General features: G+C 42.2%; 1 protein-coding gene across 1 annotated transcript in view; it reads left to right on the forward strand.

Annotated features, from left to right (window-relative positions):
- Positions 1-16,946, forward strand: part of itga9 (integrin, alpha 9) — a 55,504-nt gene extending 38,558 nt beyond the window's left edge. The window contains exons 18-28 of the mRNA XM_073481309.1: positions 143-290; positions 4,220-4,306; positions 4,476-4,555; positions 4,948-5,031; positions 5,838-5,946; positions 6,059-6,166; positions 7,444-7,569; positions 7,760-7,879; positions 7,969-8,064; positions 11,585-11,704; positions 13,910-16,946. Of these exons, the coding sequence (XP_073337410.1) occupies positions 143-290; positions 4,220-4,306; positions 4,476-4,555; positions 4,948-5,031; positions 5,838-5,946; positions 6,059-6,166; positions 7,444-7,569; positions 7,760-7,879; positions 7,969-8,064; positions 11,585-11,704; positions 13,910-14,008 (1,177 nt within the window). The 3' untranslated portion in view covers positions 14,009-16,946. The remainder of the gene's footprint in view (positions 1-142; positions 291-4,219; positions 4,307-4,475; positions 4,556-4,947; positions 5,032-5,837; positions 5,947-6,058; positions 6,167-7,443; positions 7,570-7,759; positions 7,880-7,968; positions 8,065-11,584; positions 11,705-13,909) is intronic.
- Positions 16,947-26,076: the final 9,130 nt, after the last annotated feature.

Genomic DNA, 26,076 nt, shown 5'->3' on the forward strand with positions numbered 1-26,076 from the left:
ACTGCTGTTTTAAAGTAAAAAATGTTCAAAACAAAACAAACTTAGACACCTAAGCTATAAATCTTCTGTGACTGCTCCTCCTGTGACATCCCAAACTTTATTTATTCTCTGAAATGCATTGTTTACTTCCTCTTCCCATCAGGCAACACAGCAAACCCCATTTGGCGCTCGGAGGAGTGAAGAACGTCTCTTTGAACCTGACCATCTCCAACTCCGGCGACGACGCCTACGACACCAACATCTACTTCAACTTCTCCAGAGAAGTTTTCTACATCAACTTTTGGCAGAAGGTCTGTCGCTCTTGAAGTATCTGCTGTTTATTTACCCGAGTGCACGTGTTTATTTCTGCTGAAAAGATGTGGATAAGGCACAAGCGAATCCAGTGATACAGAGTGCCAGATTTTACACGAGTATCAGCCGAATACCATTAGATTTCCACTGCATTTTCAACAAGACGGTTTATTTTAAAAGACTGATTACGTGTCAGGATTACAGTCTAAACAGTGCAGCGTACAGAAACACAGACCTGCGAGACGACAGTTCAACCTAAAGCTTTGCCTGAGCCCTGCGGATGAAAGGATACAGAGCAGCAGAGCCCTGCAACAGCTGCCCCGTCTCGTAGGTCAGCTCCTCGGGCCGACCTGTCACACGCTCCTCTGTCTCATTCAAGGCAGACACACCATGTCAGCAACATATCAGCTGCATGCATGAGAACAAATCAGAACGCACATGCTTCATATTCCCACAAGCTTGACTTATGTACCGTTCAAAACACATTATTCATGTCAGAAAAATCCCTCACACCAGATTAAATACTGCCATGTTTAATCGGGTAAATGCAGGTATGTAAAGCGCAGATTATGACTGACCTTCATGGAGATATTGATCAGGCCTCGGACTCTCTGACCCCCAAAAGAAAACGATTTCAGCATTCTGTCACTGTTAAAGAAATATCTACCCACTGCCATCCCACATTAAACCTGAGAGAATTTCCTCGACACTCATCACGCTCCATGTGGATGGATTTCACAGCGGCCTCCTCTGCCTCTGCTCACGTCTGCTCGCTCACTTGTTGCAAAGAGGACGGAGCGCTCTGACACGAGCCTGTCCAGGTTCACGGCAGCTTATTCAGTCGCTCGAGGGGACAGCATCCATCACGGAGGCTTTTCCCCAACATAATGGACCTCGTGTTTATCCTCCAGCTGGGTTCTGCGCCCCTGTGATGGATGAGGATTGGCTCTGTAAAGCGCACAACCTGCGACATGATTTAAACCCCCCCAACAAAGCTGAAATTGAATTTAAATAGAATACATGCCGCAGGCAAATATTAGAAAAACAGTGTGTCAGTTTGAGTTTCATAGCAAATCTAATGAAGTAATTAAGTATCAGGTTACCAGCCGCCGCAGAGCCTCATTTTGAGCAGGAATCTGATAAGTCGGGGTGGCCTGCTGCACAAAGGGAACAGGAAGTGAGCAGCATGAAGAGATGACAGAGAGGCCACCGAGCAGATTTACCACCAGATGCTCTTTGAGACATTTCTAATTACTACTGGAGAAGTCTGAGGTGATGATGTGACCCCTTTTTGGTAAAGTTAAGGTCAGCTCACCATCCTCCCCTGAGGCTTTGTTCCAGTGAGCGAAGCGTTCCTTGCACTCCCCTTCATATTTAGTGTGAGTGGGCTGAGTTATCTCTCTGTTGTTCTTGCAACACAAGCTGTCAGAAAGCTGTGGAGGTGAATTGGCTTCACTGCCTTTACTCCCGTGGGACTCAGAGACTGCAGCACTGGCTTCTGGGTTTTCTTTTTTTATCTCTGTTGTTTTTTTTTTCCTAAAAGGCCAGAGCCGTGGCAGATGTTTAGTGCCACTGTATTTCTTGCAGAGGTTTATATTTCTACACCAGTGTATCTGAACACCATAGTAACTTGTTTTTTTTTTTTTTTCAATTAAACCACACAGCAATACATAGAGTTAGCTTCATGTCAACCGGTTACGATATTGAAATACTGCTTATATTTTAACCCTCTTGAACCCCAAGCATTTTCTGGGCATTTTTTGCTTCTGTCACGTTTTAACTTTTAATACTTTAAGTTTATTTTGCTGATAATACCTCTGTAATTTTACTTAAAGGGAAACATTATTTTTTAAATTTTCTTTAGTGTTTTAGGTATGGTTCTTGTGTATCTTGAAAAAGATCTTGAAAGTTATAAGGGTCAGAGTCCACGCCAACAGAAGCTCCTCTCTCCTACAGAAAACACTGCTCCTGAAATGCCTCGTCACTAGACCCGCCTTTAATTCCGGGACTTTGTGACATCACACTACGTCAGAGTCACACATTTTCATAATTTATGCCCAGCAACTAGTTTTGCATGTTATGTGTTTTTGTTAGCAGTGCTGGCTCATGCATGTGCGAGTTGGCCAATCAGAGCAGACTGGGTTAGCATGTTGAAGTGTCCCCAGCAATGTCGTGGGGTGCCTGGGTTAAGAAATGCTGTATCACTCCCGATGAATTGGTTGGTGCCTTGCATGGCAGCCTCTGTCATCAATGCGTGAATGGCTGATTGTGGCAAGTGTTGTGAATGGTGGGTAAACGAGAAAAGCGCTGGAATATTATTTTATTGCGGTTAAACTACTGGAATACTTCTTCCACCACTGATTTCTGGTGATTCAACTGTTGGAACAAAATGAGCATCGTGGTAAAAAGCCCAGAAGTTGGGAATGCAACTGAGAAATGTGTGAAGTTGTGAATTTCAGTCGACTTTCAAACCTAAGAAAGCTTGAATCTTGGCTGTGAAGTGCAGCTTTGCACATACCATGTAAACCAGAAGTAGATCTTGATCTTCATACCTGTTTCTAAAGTACAAAGAAGGCAAAAATGAAATTAAAGAAATGTACAAGTACCTCAGTGGTTTGAGCCATACAGAGGCATGTAGAACATGCAGAAAATGAGCCTCTTGTGTGTTGTCATCCACACTGACGTTATCCTCCACTCGAGGCTTCATCTGACACTACACCAGTGCAAACAATCCCGGTGATATTTAATGGGCCTGCCATTTGTGAAAACCCCAGCGTGTATTTGTTTCTGACAGAGAAAGACAAGAGAAAGAAAGTGAAGAAGTGCTGAACAAACAGACTTTTGTCGCTCTTCTCCCCGTGGAGGCACCACTCTCCATATGTCTGAGTGCTCTGCTCTCTCTCAAGGGCTGCCAGGTGGATGATGGGTAAACAGGCTGACTTCCCCAATCCTGCCCAGCCCCGTGGGACAGGCGGTGTTTGCACAGCAGCACAGAGGAATACAGGAAATAGAGGAAATTCCATCAGTGCCAGTTGTGCTGGGGTCCCCACCTCCCCCCTCCTCACAGGACTCGACGTAGCCTCCATGCAAAGGGCAGCGCTGCTTATTTGAGCTGACTTAATGAAGATGGAGGGCACGGCCACACCCTGAACTCTGGGAATCTGCTGAATAAGGGGAATGGGAGTGTGGATGATACTGTAGATGGATGTGCACCTTTAAATATGTCAGTTGAGACAACCTTCACACCTCTTTTCTTTATCGCTTTTGGAAGCGTGTCATAAACACAGGCCCAAACTGGACAGCCGCCCATGCACGCAGACGTTTTGTATGACTTACCTTAAGCCCCCTGCTGAATCTTCCAGCGGCGCTTGTCTGTCTCTTTATCGTTTTATATATCTCTGCCCTCTTTCATGCTCCCAGCACACGAGCTCAGTCGACAGCCTCGCAGTGAACCCTCGCTGAAAGAATTCTTACTCCTCGTCGGGTCAAGGCCTAAGTGTTTACACAGCGCAGCCGGTGAAGCTCCATACTGTTTAGACAAGCTTCCAAACACACAGCCTGGAGGCTGTCCAATTACCCACCCGCTAAGATGTGTGTGTGCCATCACCGCTTTGTACATTCTTCATTTAACCTAATTTAGGACTTCAATAAGATGTGAGAACCTATTCTTTTCCATATCGACATCTGTTTCGAGCAAAACACTTCGATCTTACTGTAAATGACGGCAGGTGTGTGTCTTTGTGTGTGGTTTCAGCCTCACATGTGTAGCAGATTACACTGTGCATACAACATACAACTTATCAAAACTGACTGTTCCCTGTCACAGTCTGCATCTTGTCTACTTCCTCCGCGAGTGTCACCCACTCTGTCTCCAGGCTGTCTGTCCCTATCTCCTCCTCTTACACTCTGTCTATCTGTCTTTTTGCAGGAAGAGAAAGGTATTTCCTGTGGACTTGTTGGTTTGGACTTCCTCAAATGCAGCGTGGGATTTCCCTTCATGAGAGCACAGACTAAGGTAGCTCAAACGAACATGGAATTTATTGCATACAAACTGCTTTCAGAGTTGTTGTACTCTCAGTGAAGAACAATGGTGAAGAGAGGGCACGAAGACAAACAGCAATTATACTGTATCATGTGGAAAACAGTCAATGACACACTGGTTTATTCTGTCTTTTGCTCTCCAGTATCATTTTGCAGTGATATTTGACACGAGTCAGCTCTCCGGGGAAAATGACACGTTGCAGTTCTTAGTTCAAGCAAAAAGGTGAGTGTGACGACTCTCACATTTTAATGCATACCTACGAGTTGTTTTTAAAGGGATTCCTATGAGTAAAAACACTGGTTTATCATCATTAAAGGTGCAACATGTAAGAATTGGCCATCTGTGGAAGCCGAGGCTAGTTGGTTAGCATGCTAACTTCAGTAGATATCTCTGTAATAACATACATAGACAACATAATGTCAAAACTGTTATTTTTTCATATTATGTTGATCGTTTTTTATGTTTTTAATTAAAATTCTCACATTTTGCACCTTTAATGTGTCCGAATGTATGCCCCATACAATACAGAAGTTTATTATGAGTGTCTGTAGAATTGAATCCTGAATTGATTCACAAAATTCCTGAGTAACTTTATTCCTCCTTGTTTGTTGTAGCGCCAATCCCGAGCACAAACTCTCTGACAACAGTCTGGATCTGTCCATCCCTCTGGTTCATGAGACAGACACGACTATTACTGGGTAAGAACAAGACAAAAACACAAACACCCATAACAGTATACTTACTATTATATCAACTTAAATATATAATACGCAACATTTCTGCATTAAAACAGCTAGAATTGAGTTTATGCTTTGTTGAGTTATGTACTTAAATCATCCCAAATGTTTTCAACAATGTACAAACCCATGGAAATCCAAATTTTACTCAAGGTAACTGTGTTTTATTCAGTCACCTGTCGCTATAACCTCTTGGAAAGTCAGAGAATGAAAAGGAAGCTGGCGAAGGAGACTCAACATAACGTGAATAAAACTTTATACATGACCTAGATTTTCAGCAATGGCTGTTGTTTAACAATAAAGACACTGACTCCCATGATCACAATTGTTTTGAGTGCAAGACTCCTAGCGGCAGAAATAACATACACTGCTTTTAAAGCTGTCTGAGTTGATTTGCCTCAAATGGAGACTTTAGTTGCTCATCTGTTGGCTCTCACAAGGCGAGGGAGTGCTTTTGTCAGTATGGAGCATGTCAACTTGAAAAGCCTTATCTCTGAGCGCTTTATCATAGCTCTGCTTCACAGAGAAGGGAAAGAGATGTAAAACAGCCCAAATCTGCCAGAACCCTGACATCTGATAAGGCTGCTGTGCTATGTGTCTTTAATGTGAAGGGAGGCTTCAGAGCAAAGCTGGGCACATCTGACTCATGCCTGAAAAAAAACCCTCTGCTGTCCAGCTAATAACATGACTGAAGCCAGACATTTTGATGAAGCTCTTTAAGTTTATGTGTGCGTGCATTTAAATAAATGAATGTCTGTCGGCTGCAGTGTGGTTACCCCGAGCTCCTTCGTGTACGGAAACTCCATCGATGCCTCGCGCTTCGTCCAGTTGGAGGACATGGAGTGCAACTTTCAGCCTCTCAATCTCACTTTCCAGGTACTGCCAGCTCAAATCATACAGGATTTCAGTGTTTTTATATGTCTCTATATATTCACTTCTCTTTTCCTTTGTCTCCATCTCTCTCTGTCTCTGTATGATGTGGTTCCAGGCCATAAACAAGGGGCCCAGCAGGCTGCCTGGCTCCACTGTGGACATCAGGATACCCAACCGGCTGGCTGGCAGCGGAGCTGACATGTTCCACATCATTGAAACACAGGTGGATGCCAACAGCAGTCAATCTACATTGTTTATCCAGCCCAGATCGTTATTTATTAGTTTACTCACCTGCAGGCAGCCACATTTTGAGCTCATTTATCCAACCTATGTCTCTCCGCCTTGCCTCTCTTCCTCAGAGGACACTTTTATGTACAGAAAGCTGCTAATCCGCAGGCTTTTTGTCATAGCATGGGCAATTTGCTTAGTGCAAGGCACCACTGGGCCAGTGAAAATCTGAGCCAAAGTGTTGACGTTGCTACTGAAGCTCGCCAGCCATTTTGTTTCACAACATTTTGCATTTAGATAAAGAAACACAATCCTCCCGCTGGGTGTAGATGTTTTCTTAACCCTTGCATTGCTCCTTTCATATAGGTAGATTGTGGGGGGGCTCAAGCCGTTAATTGTATTTACTGTGAATGGGCAGACGGGGTGGACTGTATCCCACCCTCCTTGAGCCCATCTGGAATAGCTTTCAGGGGATCAGACAGCTTGCACGAAACAGGAATGGGACACCTGCAGAGCTGGCTACTGCTCTGTACCATCCCCAGCCTGGAACCACACATCATAAACGCTGTTCACACTGCGTCTGGCCTGTGGCACACCGGACAGTTGCACACTTATATTTTATAGCCAGATATTCTTACGTTTTATTTCTTTAGACATGACTTACAAGTTCTTGACCGTTGCTCCACATGTTCCACTTTTTCTGCACATAATCCCTTTAACCTTTATTTACTGTGGAATAATAACAGTAAAGTTAAGTTTAAGTTAGCGCAGCCTATGAATCCGCACACCAGCGCGGGACGTGAGAAAGTGCAGCCATAAAAGCGCAGACATGCTGGGTGGCAACGGAGCAGACAATGAGGAAGGCCAGAGGAGGTTTCCACCTCCAGAGCTTCGGGTCGGTCCGAGCTGGAGAGGGGAAAAGGGGAAGTGTTCCCTGGGGGGTGGGCAGTAAACCAGACACCTCTAAATCACTCCATATGGGAAATGTGTGTGGGAGGGGTACCAGCTTCTTGTTTGGGAGAACTTCCTGTTAGCCCTGGAGACTCATAACAATAGTGGGATTGGGCCAGTTTAGGTGACAAAAGTGCTTATGTCTACATTTTTGCTGTCAAACCCAAATCCAAATTTATCTTTGCGACATAAACCTGCCAACACCATGCCGCATGTCCTATTTGAACTCAACTATGTTACATTTATGTTTTAGTTTATGTTAACTGCATATGATTTTACCTGAAAATCTCACAGTTTATCTTCACTACTGTTCTGTTTCAGGTGGCCGACGGCCGAGGGAACTGCACCCCTCACAGGAACCCGACACCATGCACCATCCCCCAGGACAGGGAGAGCATCTTCCACTCCATATTTGCCTTCTTCACCAAATCAGGACGCAAAGTCTTGGTAAATAAGCAGCTCTCAACTTGCACTTTAACCTTTCAGAGGTCACTGACAGTCGCCCCCCTGTGAGGATTCCTTATTTTTGTTAGTCGGTGCAACATCTGTTTATCACACTTCTCTCTCCCACACACTTTCCCCTGCTCTTTCCTCACTTTCCATTTCTTCTTCCCTCTTTTTTTTTTTTAAATAAAAGGACTGCGACCGACCTGGAAGAGCGTGTATGACAATCTCCTGCAGTCTGGGTCCACAGTTAACTGAAGAAGCTCTGAGCATAGATATAAAACTTCTACTCAACACTGAAATTCTTAAAAGGGTAAGACACATGTCACAACCTTGATAGATTTAGTTGCAGGTTATTGTGACCCTGATATTAACAGGCATCCGCCGTCTTTCAACCCACAGGACAGTTCCTCTGTCATCCAGTTTGTGACACGGGGCAATGTGCAAGTAAATGACAGGACAGTGGAGGTGCCAAAGGGCCTGCCGGAGGACATTTCTGTGAGTACATCATGAACTGTTAGTTCACCATCTGACACATCGATTCCAACTCTTTAGCTGCTTTTGACAGAATGCAAAAAAGGTTAAATACAGCACACAGAATAAAGGTTGGGTTTTATTGTGTAAAAACTACATCAAAGTCCAGTGTATAGAATTTAGTGGCATCTAGCAGTGAGGATGGAGATTGCACCCAGCTCAATACTGGGCTACTGTCGAATCATGGCGGAGATAACATCTTTCACAGAGGAGGATCTTCACAAAGCAAAATTGTTAAAATTAGACCATAAGTAAAACATAAGCAACAACAGATCATAAAAAACCAAAAAAATATAAACACTAGACGGCACTAGGTGAGACAAAGGCCAGTTTGAATAAATAAGCTGCTTTTTAAAGGCGTCAGCAGAGGGCTTGGTTTTTCCATGGTGTCGGAGTTGAGCATTTAGCTGCTGAAGATGTAAACTTACCCTGTAAACCTTGAGTGAAAGCTAGATAAGGCTTGAATCCAGGCTTTCCTGTTTATGGATGGGGTTCTCGCTACATATGCTGGCCACAAATCTATTAATAAGCATATACATTTTTATGTTTAGATGCACAGTCCATCATGATGTGGTTAGGCAGTCCTTGAGCGGCTGATGTGAGCTCAGGAAACAGCTGGGGACTGCGGGTATACTGTACGTTGGCTGCTTTTAGGGGTCCTCAGCTGTGCTGAAGGACAGACCCTCCCCCCGCTGTTGTTCGCTGAGTGATTGAATGCTCCACCAGATCGGACCTGATGATTATATTGAGCCCCCAGCAGGCTCGCAGTGTGATCTCTCAAGTGATTAGGGTGCTGACCGGGCTGCGGCCCTGCTGACCCTGAGCTTCAGACGTGTACGGAAAATTCAGACCCGCCATGAATCTGTCCATACCATGCTGCTCTTTCAGCACTCAGCGAGTGTGCTCATTCCAGCGATTATTCCCCCCCTAGGTTTTAGTAAACACAGTTACCTTCTCCCCCAGGATGCCTGCTTGCTAGAGTACACACTGCAAAGTTTAATTTGTGGTCCCTGCTTGTATTGCTCATGGCGAGCACAGCTCACTTTATCCCTTGTGGCATGTAAACAATAACTCTATAGGAATCTGTTGTGAGTACGCGTGTTACATATTTAGCATCGCAGAGCTGAGTTGAATGAACCTCGCATTCAATCGCACATTCCTTGAATTAACCGATTGCACAAGCTAAATGGGGAAAGTCAGAGTCAGAGAGCAACGACCAGCCGAGCTTTCATCTTTTCTGCACACGCAAGCGCCATGGCATGCATAACAACGGTTAGATTTCAGAGCTCGGAGTAAAGGGGGAGGTGTTAATGTGGGAAACTATTCAACAGAGAGATTAATCTTCACTTGTCCACTCGGTTGTGTCTTGGCTCACAGTTGGCGTCTCATGCCACAAATTATGTTTGAAGCCCATGCAGCGCTGCACGTTGGACAATGGAGTTCCGCAGTCGCCTCTGACATTGTCCCGCCATCGTTTGCAGCAGGATTATCTGACATTTGGAAGTTACACATTTATTTATACAGTTATTTGCCTTTGTTTAGGATCTTAAGTAAATAAACCCGACTATTTCAGGATCCTAGAATGTGTTGTTTTCCATTTAAGGCCTGGATGCTGACATTAAAGCAGGCCGAGCCGTGGTGCTGAGTAATGCAATACTTCACTCCAGTCAAACTACTGTGAATTCAGTGCAAATCAATTAAAGCCATCAAAGAAGTTAAAATGGCTCGTGTACAGAAGTATCAAATAGCTTCCAATTGTTTCAAAGCAGAACACAAATAAAATGGATGGTAATTGTTAGACAATGATGACAAAATGAAAGTCAAAGCACTGGTGCTAGAAAGTGATTTAAAATAATTGTGTTTGCTTAATAATTACAATAAATGCAGCGTCTCTCACCGGATACTGCCCTCTGTTATTTTTAAGTGTTACAGTGTGCTTTGGGTTAAGTGAAATGCATTTGCTGTCAGTAACAGATTATCCAGTAGGTCAGTGTTCACTCATGTCATGGGAAACAGCCTAAATAGCTCTTATTTATTGTGGAACCAGGCTATTTTTTAAGAGTTGCCGAGCCTCCCGGAGCGGACGAGATAACTCTCAGAAATTAGTCTCATTCTGGGCTTCGTGGAATCAGTGTAAAGGAATGAGGCTTCGAATTGAAAAAGGGAGCGGATGATACATTATTTTGAAGTGCACTGACCTCAGAAGATGAATACTTGTTGGCATTAAACACATTGATGTGTACCAGTGATTGTCAAGCTTATGCCTAGTTTGATGTTGTTCATACAGTACCAGTGATAAAAGACATATTATCTTACACAGTTGGAGGCACTGATGAAGACTGAGTTTACAGCCATGCTACCAGCTTGTTGAGGCTGAAGTCAGGCACAGTGGTGCTTTGAGCTCAAGTTAACATTACAGCTTACATGTTTACCAGTTATGATGTTTACCATGTTGACCACCTGCGTGTTCGCATGCCAACATTTAATATGTAGCACTAAAATGTACGGCTGAGACTGATGGGAGGGTCATCAGTTTCATTTTGCCACACACCAAAGTACTGGACTATGGAAGTGTGTTGCTGCCATGCCTGAAAAACACAAATGGTTCAGGTTCAAGTTTATTGCTATAACAGGATGTTTTTCACAGTATAACAAGATACTTTCACATTATTGCACCATGCAAACTTATCACATTATAACAAGAAGATTTATTTGGTGTAACGTGAAACGTTCAACATGACAATATCAGGAAAATACTGCATCATAAAGAAATCATAACCAAATCATAATAATACACAACTTGTTAAATCATGTTATATCAAGATACTGATCCATTTTTCTTTTCTGCTTCCATACTGGACACATTTAAAGTAGGAAGGCTTCATCCTCTGAAACCACAACTATCTGTACAAACTGTCGTGGCTGTCCATCTAATAGTTTCTGAGATATTTCAGTCTGGACCAAAGTGGTGGACTGACCGTCAGACTGACATTGCAACGCTGCTTGCGTCACTAAAACCATTTCTTATGACATGGATAAAAAATGTTTCACTGCACAACAAGTTGTTTACTATCTGTGCTGCTGGCTGTTTGTTGCATGTGGAGCAAAGGTCACTGTAACCTTGTCCTGTCCTGGGTCTGCTCAAAACTCTAAAGAGTTTAGACTTTCACCTTGGTTGAAACATGATTGTGTACACCATAAAACTAATTTTGAATCAACATTGATTTTGACTGGTTTTGTGTCGTTGTGTTCGATGTAAAATAAATTCCATTAGTGTCCAGTTTCATGCTGTTTTAGGCTTAACATGCAGCGTCTCTTGAGCTCTAACAACAGCTACAAGCAGACTGAACTCAGATGTGTCTTGGGATGGTCTTGTTGCACTACATTGCATCACCAGAAACACATGACTTAATGAGTAATTGTGTGTGTCCCTTGCCTGTGTGTGTTGTGTGATTCACTGACTGACGTGTTGTTTGTGTTTCAGCTGGTGTTCGAGGCGCTCCACAGTCAGGAGCCGAGGGGTTACGTAGTCGGCTGGATCATCGCCATCAGTCTGCTGGTGGGAATCCTCATCTTTTTGCTGTTAGCTGTGCTACTCTGGAAGGTAAACACATGAACACAGATTGTGATCTTACAGAACTGTTTTGAAAAAATATTTTTGCTGAAGCTTCAACAGTAAACAAGAGGGGAGTTGTCCCAAACTCGTGTGTCTGACTCTGGTTAGACGACGGCACAGCATCCAGTTGTAGAGAGACAGCTGGAGGCAGGGGAGGAGGTGGGGGTGAGAGTTTGCTTTGGGCCTTAAACAACCATGAAAAGGACAAATCACAGACTGGACAATAATTCACACCATACCGCTCACATGAAAGAGGAATCTAAAAGGGAAATGGCAATTACACTGATGTCCAGAGGCCCTGTTAGCACAGAACTCCTTTTCTTTTTCTCTGCTTCATTTACCACCGGGAATACCACAACTAAACCTTGGAATGTTGGTCCTGGGATACATTTCCCCCCCGATCCCCAGGTCCTCGGATCATGCCAAAATAAACCCCACTTACAAGAGCAGCACATGTCCTGTATTGCTCTCTTCAGGAAATGCCTGAGGAGAGTACAGGTCTGTATCAATAAACTTTAGTAGTCAAACGCAGATAAATGAATGGAGTCGTAGTGAGAGCGGCATCACGGCTTTGTTTAGATACACACCAAGAATCCACCGCTCTCCCCGATCCTCTCGTATCTACTTTACATTACACTTGGTAAATGCATGTTACAGGTCAGGTAAATGTAAATTAGAAGACAATATTCGATTCCTAAAGAAACAACATATTTCTACAGGGGAAATGCTTGAATTGCTTCTATCCATGTTGGTGGTTTTTCCCATTAACTTCAAATTGCATATGTTTTACATTACTGGTGCCCATTTTTTTAAAGCATACCGTGCCATGATGTTTTAAATTGATTTCCTACAGGCCAGACATCCATTGTTTTCCAGTTGTTTCACACTACATGAGAAGTTTTACAGCAGAGATTTGTAACTTAAACATTCAGTATATAATCCATCACATGGAACTTAAAGTCTGAGTAAGATTATGTTATTATTGTAACAATGGGGCTGAAAGAAAAACTCAAATTCTCTCATTGGTGGTGCATTCAATGACACTCCTGAGAGTAAGTTGCTAACTAACATCACATTTACAAGTTATACAATCAAATCCAGAAGACAAGTAAGAAAATATTAAAGTCGTAAATCTGATTTCTTGTTTCCTTTTTTTTTTTTTTTTTTTTCAAATTAAAATGTTGCTGTCTGCAGAGGAATGTCATAAGTCTTATTGGTCAGAGCACCCCTGAATGCACCACGAGTGTTTTACAACAGTACCTTGTAGCGACCCAATACAATGCTGTGAAATTAATAAAAATCTAAATGAAATCTAACTAAAAGTGATTAACAGTATTAAAACAAAGTCTTTAAAGGGACCATTCTACCGTGTTGTGGGTCTTTGTGAAACAGTTACTAAACAATGACAACATTTATTTGTCGAAAGAAAAGAAAATCAAGCTGTCTAAACAGATACGGGATGTCAATATTGATATTTATAAGTTAGAAAAATCTATATACAAGATCAGATAACACCTTTTTTTAAACATAAATGCAGAACACTACCAACATTTTTGTTAGCACCCCTTAAATTTAGTTATTATACAACAAAGACCATTTTACTGTTAAAAAATACTTGAAAAAACTAGACTGCCATGTCTTAAAGGAATAGATCAACATTTTGAAAGACGCTTATTCATTTTCTTTCCATGGTTGAGAAAATCAATACTACTCCTTTGTCTGCACAGTGAAGATAAAACTACAGCCAGCAGCTGGTTAGCTTAGCACAAAGACTGAAAACAGGGGGAAAAAGCTAGTCTGGTTCTGTCCAAAGGTAACAAAATCCACCTGAGAAACTGTCCTGCACAATCACCCATAACACCACATCGTGATGTATATTTACAGACATGAGAGTGTTATCTATCATCTCATCTAACTCTGTGCAAGAAAGTGAATAAATGTATTTTCTTTTCGAACAATTCCTTTAAAGGGTGACATCTCAACCAGGTCTTGTTTGAAAAAATGACCCTCTCAAGAGAGGAAAGTCACCCTGAAAAGTTTTGTAAAATGTTCAGCAGAAATTTAAGTCCATGTGATTTGTATTTAATGTGCTTGAACATGCAAAACCACAAGTTTTTCGCTCCTATAGTAAGATTTGACCACAGATGCTTCGTACTGACCGCTCACATTATTGCTCTTCTCGTTCTTCGACAGATGGGATTCTTCCGTCGGCGCTACAGAGAGATCATTGAAGCCGAAAAGAACAGGAAGGACAGCGATGAAAGCTGGGACTGGATGGAAAAGAACCACTGAGACTTGCGATGGGGGGGTCCCAGAGGAGCCAATGAGATTAGGGATTGGGTCGGGAAGGATCCAATAGCACGGGGTCTCGTAGCCCAGCCGCCCCAGTGGCACCAGTGGCCCTTCAGTCTTCCATATGTGGAAGAGAAGAATATTCTCCATATTTTTTGGAGCCTTGATATTTTTTTGTGGGTGGGGGTCCAGGAAACAGGCTTCTGAGGTGACAGTGTGGCTTGCCAGAGGACACTTGCTGTGGAATTCAGCTAATCTCAAAGGAGGTAACTCCCAGCCAGCGGAGCGGAGCTGTTGATGGAGACCCACATCCGTATGGGGATGTGGAGACGGCATGAATACTGGTGGACAACAAAACCCTCAGGGCTGTGTTACATAGCAAATTTATTTTTATACATACACTTTAAGCCATATTGTGTTAAACTGGGCTTCGAGAAGAGTTTGGGGTTTGAAGGCCATTATAAACATACTGTGTCTACAGTATGTTTTCCGAAAAAGCACTGATGTTTGATAAGAATGACTGCCTCGGCTCCATGGCTTTACTTTTTATGCCAAAGATATGTCCTGTATAGTAAATGATTGGAGTCGTTTGTATATTCAGTTCTTCCTGGGAGTGAAAGATTGTATCTTTTCTTTACTGTTTCCGGCTTATGAATATCTGTTTCTCACATCTGACTGCCCCTTCCTCCCACAGATAATCAACCAGAGATAATTCTGTTTTAGACACACAGTGATTAAAACGCTGTGTCCTCGTGTCATCCGCTAGTGATGTGTCAGAGGTGCTGGAGGCCCAGTGAAAGCTCTCCAAGGTCATTAGGACCGTAAAAGTCACCATTCACACTAACCCTAACCCTAAGCATTCCATTTGTTACGGTCAGCAGAGAGATGCACCAATCCACTTTATTCAGCGTTGTTCAGACAACAGTGTTTAATTAATAAGCTGTATGTCTCACTGTGTGGATGATTCTTTTATGCGTGAGGCAACATCAGGCTTGATTTAAACATTGCACAAGCAACTAAGAAATCTTCAAAATTAATTGGAATAACAATTCAGTAAACCTTTCAAATGCAGCAACAAATTGGTCAGGAAAACAGCGTTTCAGCATTCTCCTTAACAACTGAAGTAAACATAATTCAGATCATTCAAATCTCCAGAATCCCAAGATCCAAAATTGATTTGAAAATCATTTTTTTTACAAGCAGAAATCTTTACTGTAGCTGCTAAGCTAAAAGCATTAGCATAAACCCCCGTCTGAAGTGGGTACATGAGCTCAACCGTGCAGCAGGGGTATCAATCTTTTCCAATCAGTATGTGATCTTGGGGGTTCCAGAGACTTGGATTACACTATAGGAGCTGTATGGAGCCATTTTATGTTTTTAAAACGACTCCCTATCTACTTCACTTGTTTAGGGGAACGCTGCAACACTGCTTTGCTGTGAAGCTCCAGACAGGAATCAAAAGTCTTTCTAAACCTAAAGAAACTCTACATAGACATTAACATAGAATCAAATGAAATAGATCGACTGCATTGTCACGATACCTGATCAAGCTATTTGAGTCAGTATTGGACATATCAGTATCGGGTCGGTGCATCCCTGGTCTGGCCTTTAATCAAGTTGTTTGGATGTAACATGAGTGATTGAATTTCAACCTTTACTCTCTGCAAATTAACAGTAAATTAACAAATGCCTTGAAGGTGCAATGTGCATTAGAGCAAATTATCTAAAGCTGCTTTGCAAGGAACATACGCTCAGGTATGCAGCTGACTTTTCAGATGAATCCCAAAAAGTTTCCAGTGAAGATATCTCAGTTGATTGTGTTGTAAATTCTCACTGAAATACTGCAGGAAATGATCCTCTCCACATCCTGACATGAGACCTGATCATGATTTATTTCCAAAACCTTTCCAGGCTTCACCTCAGCAGACCATATTTAATTTTACTATTATGCTATTAGGCATTGGGTTTTAGCGTGAAACATGAGATACATTACTCTCCACGGCCAGATGAAAGTCTGCGATGGGAGTCCACCTACAGTCATTTACAGGGGCCCACAGCATGAGTAATGCCCTAAAAATAGGTGGGAATGTGCTGCACTCAATCACGACACATAAACGAGCTCTTTGGGGCTCCTGGGAAAAGCTTATTTTAAGTCAACATGGAGGAATGTCAGCGTCCTGGAAATGTGCCACTATTAAAGTTCACAGCTCCAGTTTTTACCCCACATGTTCGTTATAAACCCGGGCTTGATTGCGAATGAAATTTGATGTTAAATGTCCCCAAAGAAGAAAACATATGAAGTGTTTCATACACTTGAAGAGCTTTATCTCCAAATGCAAACCAGAAAATATATATTTTGATGAATTTATGGGTGATAATTAATTATATGAAAGGAGGCATACAGTATGTTAGGATGAAACTCTGCAGCCTCGTGCATTTTAGGTATTTCTGCAGTCGACCGGAGTCAGATTTAAACGTGCAATGCCAAAGAACAAAAACTATATTTGAATATGTTTCACACTTTTCTCTAAGGCTTCAGTGCCAAGACACTTTATGGCTCACAATGACTCTCTTTTGTGCTGTATGAACCTTTGTATTGATCCGATACACTTTATTTTACCATTTAATTCCACTGGCATGACGGCATATACTGTACACATTCACGTCTTCTCTCTGCGTCTGTTGAAGCGATGCTATACCTGTATGCAGAGAACCCGACACTTGACTTTTTTTTTTTTTTTTGGGTAAAATTTGACTGTGATGGTTATATTTTGTTTGTATGTTTGTTGTCACCGTTAATCACGCCGTTATTTGGGGTTTTGTTCCAAGTATACTACTGTCAATGAATATCATTTCCATTATAGTGTGCTGTATGTATGATGTTTGAAGTCATGTTCGAGCTGTATATTTATCTGTTGATAAAGTGAGTGAAATTTCACGGCTCTGTCTGCTGTTTTTGTCAATGTGAGTCTGGTGTGGTCGGCGCTTGCTTCGCTGTTTTGATGGCTTGTGGTGCTCTCTGCTGGCTGCTCTCTTCTAAATGTAAACACAGAAACTCAGTGGGAAAAACACAACATACTACCTAAAAAAGAACATATTCAAAGTAGTTGGAAAATGATTTAGGATGTATTTGTGGTTATATTTGCTTGAACATCGTTATTTGTGCAAAAACAGCAATCTAACTATTTATTGCTTATATTATGTATGTACATCATAAAGCAATCAGTCGATCAACATAAACTTTAAAGTCGCTTTTATTTATTTTGATTATCTATTTGTAATTTATCAAGAAAAGACGCCAAAGTACTCTCTACATTCACTGGGGGAAATGTGGTAGTGTAAAACTGTGACAAATATTCACACAGGTACCAGTTTTGTGAAACGACACAATCTCTCTCATAGCTCTCATGTAAGGTTTTAAAAGGAATGTATTACTTTTTAAATATTATACACTCAAACAGGATAAAAGGTCACGTGTGATTTTCAAAATAACACATTTAAATCATTTTTGATGTTATACGTATATATTATATATACTTTTATATAAATGATATACATATAATATAAATAGCCACAAATCTAATTGGGAACAAAAAATTGAAATGGAATTCAAATGTATAATATTGTAGGGAAAGCTCCAAGATAAAAAAAAATAAGAATAAGAATAAAATGACTCTTCAAACCTCTTGAGGTTGTGTGTGTTTGGTCAGGTGACCCAAGTTGCTATGAAACACTGAAATCAAGCTCCTCTGTGGAGTACAGTAAATTATTCATATAGCCACCACACTAAAAACAGCAGGAACACCACAGCAGATGGTACTGCACGTTCCTCTTAACCAGGCAGAATCACTCTGCCAACTATGTCCTCTCTGTTGGATCAAGGGTTGATCCGGACCTCGGCGGTGGAGCAGGTGGTGGCACCGTTCGCAAGTCACTTATGCCACTTGGTGCTGCTGTGTGACAATGCAGAGGAACCTGAACAGTTCAGCCAGCTGGAGGAGGCAGCTCAGGCTGTGGCTAAAGCTACAGAGAACATGGCAGCAGTGGCCTCCAGGTACGTACAGTGTGGAGTTCACTGAGATAAAGAAATTAAACGTACATGGCTGCTCGTACAAGAATATAAAAGTCACATTCCGACATGTGACTTTTAAGTTTGTAGAGACAGACGTTTGTGATATATTACTTCCAGGCAAATAAGTGAGACAGAGGATGCAGTTCTGCACATGGAGATGTCGTCCCTGTTGGAGTCAGTCACTGTGTCTGGACAACATGTGCTGCTGGCAGCCCAGAAACTCAGCATCCAGCCCAGTCTGACCGAGCACAGAGAGGAACTCATCGCTGCTACACAGAACGTCTTCCTGGGAGTTGTCAAAGTAGGTTTTTTTTCTTTCCCATCAAATATGTTACTAAATATACCATTCAATTGAAGATATTACACTTCTGAAAATAAACAGAGACAGGGAGATAGGGAGTGATTCAAATCCCTGACACGCTCCAATAGATTCATCTTCCACAGCTGCATCAGCTTTTTACTTTCCCAGATGTTTCCTTAAATGGGAATATTACCGAACACAACAAGTGGCCAAACTGCTGGCTGTTTCAAATATTGAAACCTGCGATATCTCAGATATTCATCCAAGATCCTTGGCCTAAACTTACAGTGTTGTTATTTTAAAAAAAATGTTTAAATCATGAGGATAATGAATTTCCCAACGTTAGCTCCTGACTTGAGATCCATAATGTCATGCCAACTTACAAGCTGTAATTTATGAAAGGGGATTACATCAGCTATTACTTGGAAATTGGAAAAAGTACACAAAAGTCTACTTTGTTGACACTGTCATAATATTTTATGACACTGGTATGGCATCACATGGTGTGTGACAACAAGCTCTTCTTTCTTCCCTTTGGTTATGGGAAATACTCTCTACATTTGCCAAATCTATTGCAGCACAATAGAGCACCAATTAAATACAGCAATTTTTGCAATTTCAACACATTCTGTAAACAAAAGCTCTTACTGTCAGTTTTGTTTCCCATCATTGTCTAAGATTTGGGAACAGATTGCAAAATGGACTCCTGTTTTGACCCATAATTTCTTGTCATAATATTTCCCACTCATTCTGCCAAACAAGTCACTTTATATATGCAGTGCCTGTGCACCATGATGTAGAACTTGTTCATCAGTATTTAGGTGCATATTTTCTACTGAAGGTATGTACATTTCGTCTTTAAAACAACATTATGTAGAAAGTGGCATTTTTGGCGTCCCCCACAGTTTCTGAGTACAACACCACTGTGGTAAATACAAATCCCAGGTTTGTAACAACTTGTCAGACATAATGTAGGTTCTAATTACAAACAAAACTCATGATGTCATGACAATGCTGTGTTGAACACTTGTATGTTGAAGTAAACATGTATGTAACACTGTGATCCTACCCTCTCATTGAAGTTACATAGTGCAGAAACAAGTGATGGGGGGGCGGAGTGGCTGAGACACCATTCACTCTATTACAAGACACTGTACCATCAACATGATTTTGAAGCTGTTATTCTAAAGGTAAAAATGTTACATAATGTTACTTTAAAATCAATCAATGACATTATTGAATAACTAGAATAATGAATATTTATTATGTTCTTACATGAATACAGTCAGCATGTATGAAATACAAACCAGATTAAGCGTCTATATTAGCAGCTCTCCAGGAGTGTTCAGGCACAGCAGTGCTTTGAGCTAAATGCTTACGTCATCATGCTCATAATGACAACACTAAAATGTTGACAATTAGCAGCTAGAATGTTTGCATAATGTTCTCCATCTTACTTCAATGCTGTGGTTCCCAAACTTTTTCTGCGGGGCAGATAACAATATTTTCAGCCCCACATCCAAACACACACACACATCTTTTGCTTGCAAATTCCTGTAGCAGCGTTTTTCAATCCTGGTTCTGGTGGCCCCCCTGCCCTACATGTTTTATATGGATTCCTGCCCCAACACACCTGATTCAAATGATCAGCTCATCATCAAGCTCTGCTGAAGTCTGATAACAACCCATTCATCTGAATCAGGTGTGTTGGGGCAGGGAAACATCTAAAACATGCAGAACAGGTCCCCCAAAAGGGCAGGATCATAAAACACTGCCCTGTAGAGTTTATTTTAAACAATGTCTGTCGTTAATACAGAACTGCAAATTCAGTGTGACATCTCACTGAAAAAAAGCTGAATAAGGAACAAGTTACTGCATCATGCATGTTAATTTTTTCCAGTGTAACAGAAGTGACTCTGTTGTGCACGACTGTTGAGATGTTTTTGTCAAATCAACAGGCTTATTTTTGTGTTCAGGATGTGAAGTCTCCACGTGGCATCTTAACTTATTCACTACATACTGTTAGTAGCTAATATTTTGAGACACACAACACACTGTGGTCTTGAGCACACGATATACCTTTTCACATTTTCTTGTCTTTGTTTTGGCTTTGTTTGGTAGCCTTGCCGCTTTCATGGCAGTCAATCACTCAATCTAATGGTTGTTGAAATATTTCAGTCAGGACCAAAATGCCAATAGCATGGCTACAAAACCATAAGAAACTGTTCTTCATGAAAAACAAGTATCCTTATCTGTCTTTCTGCTCTCAGGTTCTGTTAGTGGACGACGATGCTACCGTGAGGAGAGTTATAGCTGCTGCTGATTGTGTTTTGGAGTGCCTCTCCGAGCTTGGCTCTTCCTCAGACATCAAGTCGCTGCTCAAATCTTTCCAGGTGTTTTCTCAGGCTCTGCTTCTCCTCAACAGTCTGACAGTGGAGAGGGCAAATTCTTTACAGGATCCCAGACAAACAAAACAGCTTCTTGATTGCTTGGAGACCCTGAGGAGGTGCATCTCCATGCTGCAAACGGCCATGTGCACAACCATCAAACACCCTTCAAGCGAGCAGGCACAGGCTGCCAAGAGATACATTCTGGATAAGGTGCAGAGCACGGTGAGTGATATTGTCATCACCCTGAAAAGTGAACGCCACAGTGGATCACTGGGTCCATGTGGGTATTACACAGGGAGAAGGAACAGTCTGTTACAACAACTTACTAGGTCTTCGACTTTGTCAATCCCAGGCAGTGGCTTTGACAGCGTGGTGAGAGATCTTGTGTTCCACTGCATGGTTGTTGCAAACTCTTCTCGAAGAGAGTTTCAGCAGAGAGTGGTGGGTCATTGTCGTCACATCCTGCAGTTCTGGTCAGACATAAAACGGATCTTAAAGTCCTCAGAGGATCCTGATGATTCTGAGCAGAGCCTTGAGACGACCTGCACTTTGTTGGCGCAGCAAATCCAAATGCTTGATGAAGCTTTGATGATGACTGTTCTTTATCAAGTCCTGGACACATTTCTCACAGCATCCTCTACAGTTGAGGAACTTTTAAGCGTGACAAGACAGATCCTGGTCGCACATTCTTCCACACAGATGGATCTGAACTTTGTACAGCCGCTAGTTGAGGATTTCATATCTTCCACTGATGGAATAATCCAAGTGGCAACTTTTGTCTCAGCTGTGGCCGTTGATGTGAAGAGTTTGGAGAACGTGGAGAACTCGCGAGCGTGCCTCACACGACTGAGAGCTCGAATTGCACCGCTTTCGCTGGAGCTTGCAGATAATTCAATGCAAACTGTTCAAAAGCTTCACGAGGTGTGTCAGAAATGGGAGGAAGAGAGTAGTCAGCTTCAGGATGCTCTCAGCGATGTATTGGACGTGAAGGAGTTCACCAGTATTGCTATTAATGAGATGGTCAATGATCGGCATGGATGTGATGCAGCGTACAGAGAGCAAAGCTATAAACTGTTTAATGCTCATGCGACAGACCTTAACTGTCACATGAAGCTGGTGATTCAGTCAGTGAGGAGGCACTTGGATAGAAGTGATGACCCCATCTACAGGAATGGCCTCCTGGTCCTGCTGAAACAGGTTCAGTCATCTCAAATCAAAGTGAGCGAGTCAGTCAGAGACATGCTTTCATGTTCCAGTCTAAATGTGGAAGCTTATACTCCGTTTTCAGATAACGTTTCCATGGCTATTCAGCATTTTAAAGTTCTCAGACAGGGGCTGGATGGACAACAGCATCCACATCTCCTGAGCCCGCTGCGAGAGGGGGCACGGCAGCCTGAAACCTCACAGCCACGTTTACCAGTCAAAGTCGCCTGTGATCTGAACCTGGATCATGTGAGAAGAGGCTCTGAGTCTCCTGTTTTGGAGGTTACAGAGAGGGATTCCCAAACAGAACACGAGGAGGAGGATCACTCAGATGAGGAAACCATAGAAGCAGAACTGTCTCATAAATATGACAGAGATGATTTAAAGATCCCAGCTGTCTCCGATGAGCCCAGACTGATCCACAAGCCTCTTGAATTTGACCTTTTACCCCTCCTGTATGAAGTTGTGGCTGTGACTAAAGAGAAAGATGTGACAGCACTCAACCAGGCCTGCACTGGTGTGCTTGAGCTGTCCAACTGGTACGCTCAAGCTGCAAAAGAAGCCCTGGCCATTGTTGATGCCATTGATCATCAGACGTTGGAAAGTTTCAGAGCTGAGCTGGTGTCTCTGACTCCGCTGCTAGTCCAGACGGCTCAAGAGACGGCGATGAGCTCGGCGATGAGCACGGAGAGCATCTACAAACACAGCACACAGTTTTCTGACCTTATTAACAACACCCGAAAGGTTTTACTGCCGGTGGCTGGAACTTGGTATCATGCTGTTTACACTGAGCTGCAAGGAAATCTGATGGCAGCCACTGTTAAGCAGCAACTAAATGAAGTGATGACTCTGTGTGCTGATACGGTCCAGTTCCTGACATTGTCTGATTTAACCTCACAATGTGACGGTCAAGAAACATTCAGTGTTTTACACAACAAGCTGAACAAAGCACAGAACAACACAAGGTTTCTGGTCGAGTTTTCTACCTCAGTAGAAGGACAGGTAGATCAACTAGAGGGACTCTGTATCCTCTGGGGCCTGTCTGTTCAGATTCTGTTGAATTCTGTTGATAAGATTTTGGGAACATCAACTGCCATGAACCAGCTGGGCCCTCAGAAACAGCTATCCGTGTTGTCTGAGAACTCGCTTCGAATCCAAGAGGCAGCAAGGCTAACAAGCCTGAATTGTAAAAGTGCTTACAAATCCAAACAGTTAACAGGATACCAGGATGAACTGAAGACACTGACTGACACCTATCTCAAATCTGCCGAAGAGCTTGATATCATGCCGAATGTAATGCAACTTGCAAAGTCAGAATTCTTTCAGAGACATCTTTTGATTAAAATCAGAGTGCTTTCTGGACATTTAAGCAAAGCAAATCAAGATTACGACACTGCACTTAAAAACATTGTCAGCACTGCTTATTTCGCTGCTGAACACTTTAGAGATAACGACGCAGAAGACGCAAAGAAGTTCGAAAACGCAGCAGAAGCGCTTTTTCAAAATGTCAAACTCGCGACCAAGAGAGTCGAGAATTCCTTGAACTACATCCGCGACCCACGCGCACGGTCTAACCTGAGGTCTATCAACGACCACTTGTCTTTTCAAATCTCAGATATAATCAGCCGGGCGAGGCTCATGGTGGAGACTCACTACATCTGTGACACGCTCAGTCTGGAGGTGCAGATACAGTGCTGGTCGGCCAAAGCTCACTATGTGGTGGAGGAGATCAGGAAGCAGGATGGGATCCACCAAGAGGCTAAAGAGCACATCATGGCTGGTCTACAAGGAGGAGCACCAGAAGATGTCAAAGAAGTGTTGGCTTCAATCCCACCTAAAGTCAAAGAAATGGAATTTCCCTCCGATGCAACGATGTCCTGGCAGAGAGGAAACACAGAAAGGGTTGATGGTGCAGAACTGAAGATGAACATGGCAGCCGTGGCCAAATATGAACCTGGAAATAAGGGAAAAGATGTAGGTAGCTCATGATTAACAAGATTTTACAGCTCAGTCATTCTTATATGTACAAAATAAATCATGTCCTCATTTTCTCTACAGGATGGTGTATGGTGTGCTGCATACAAAGAAGCTTCTTGCCTCACCTCCACCTCCCTTTCTTTAAAGCAAGAAAGTGACAGCTGGGATCCTAAGGACAACAGAATTGTCCAGGTGACCAGGAAGATGGCTGACACAATATGTTACATGACCCAGTACTTGAGGAAGAAAGGCCCAATACCGGTAACGACCACCAGAGGGCACTTTTGTGCCTTGATCTTGATATTTGCAGACACTCTCACTCACAATCATTTCTTGTTTTTCCAGAATAAAGAGGCTTTTGTCACTGCGGCCAAAGATGTGATCTCAAACTGTCAGTCAGTAACTCACTTTATCAGAGTGATCGCCAACCACTGCCTGGATAAACAGTGTACGGTCGAACTCTCCCTCATAGTGGAGCAGATTCTCACCATCAGCAACCAGCTGAACATCATCTCCAGGTCAGAGGACTTCAGGGGTGGGAGAAATGTAAAAGTAGCAATAACAATAGTGTAGTTGTTTTGAGCCATATAAGGTTTTAAACTATTTTTTTCACACATGCAGTAGTACATCACAATCCCTGTAAACACACTTCAATGTGTAAAATTGGCAAAGTTATCCTTTAAGTACAGAAGTTGAGTATACGTACTTAGTTCCTTTCCACCACAGGAGGAAAAAAAGGGAAAAAAGAAAAGACAGAAAGATAATGAGACAGTTTCCTTTACTTTATCTCTACTCAGTGTCAATGCTGTAACACCTGGGTGCAAATCATCTGATGAGATCCTGGTGAAGAATGCACAAAATCTACTCCAGACGGTCCTGCGTGGGGTCCATGCTGCAGAGACGGCCTGCATGACAGTAAATCTAACTTTAAAAAAACAAAAAATCTGTAATGATGTGACATCTTAATGTGCAAACTATCTCCAAACTGTATCTTATTCCAGGGTTTGAAACAGCCTGAGCCAAACTCAGATGGGGCAGAGGCCACAGCCTTGTGTTTCCAGTGGAGGAGGAAGCTGGAGATCCATCGAGCCCAGCAGACCTCTAACCCAGAGACTGATGACCTGGGTTTGAGGAAGACCTCATCCCACCCTGTGGCACCCAGCCTTGCCCCACCAGTTAAAGTGACCACTACCCCCTCAAAACACGTGTAGTACTTGTGTCTCAAGACATAAGAACACTAACACAGATCACATTTTTGTTTTCAGTTTGATATAAATACGGGAAACCCACTTTACCTTTGCCAGCTTTCATAGACATGCTCAAGGTCACTTCAGCAAGCTGGACGATGTGAAATATTTTGTTCTGAAGCTGAGATTTGATTTGATCTGAGGTGGAATGGAGGAAAAAGTCCTGCATTTTTCAAGTCTTACTTTTTTCATGTACAAAAGTAGCATAAGCAAAAGTAAAAGTATTTGTTCTGGCTGTTGTTTGGCGTATTAATATTATATATTAGATTGATTCATCAATGTGTTAGCAGAATTTTGCTGCTGTAGCTGCTTGCAGTAGAGATAATTCAGTCTTGTGGGGTTCAGGCCCCTCTGATCGGTCACAACGTAAATCTAAAGGGAGATGAAATGATTGATGTGAGATAGAAGAAGAATAAAAGTTATGCTTCAAATCTCTGCAGTAATTTTAGGGACTTTTCCCCCTTTCACTTTATGAAATATAGAATAATTTGACCTCTCTGAGCCTCAAACTGATTTAAATTAAACCATCTGAAAAGTTTAACACTTGAAATGTAAGAAAGGCCCCAACCACATTTCTCTTATAAAAGGTCACAAACAAGGTTGGAAACCCATGGCTTAATAATCTTTAACAGTCTTGTGTATCTATATGTTTTATGCAAAACATTTATCTGAAAGGAAAGTAGAAGCTATATCTATCACAATATTTGCCTCTGAAATATAATGGAGTAGCATTAAATGGAAATACTCAAGAAAGGTGCCTCAAAATTGTACTCACAAGTGTCATAGTTGAGTAAATGTACATAGTTAGTCTCAACAACTGGATATAACACTGGATGTGTACATTTATACAAACTAAAATGAGACACTGCAACTTGGTG

Source organism: Pagrus major, chromosome 15, assembly GCF_040436345.1.
Source record: "Pagrus major chromosome 15, Pma_NU_1.0".
NCBI lineage: Eukaryota > Metazoa > Chordata > Actinopteri > Spariformes > Sparidae > Pagrus > Pagrus major.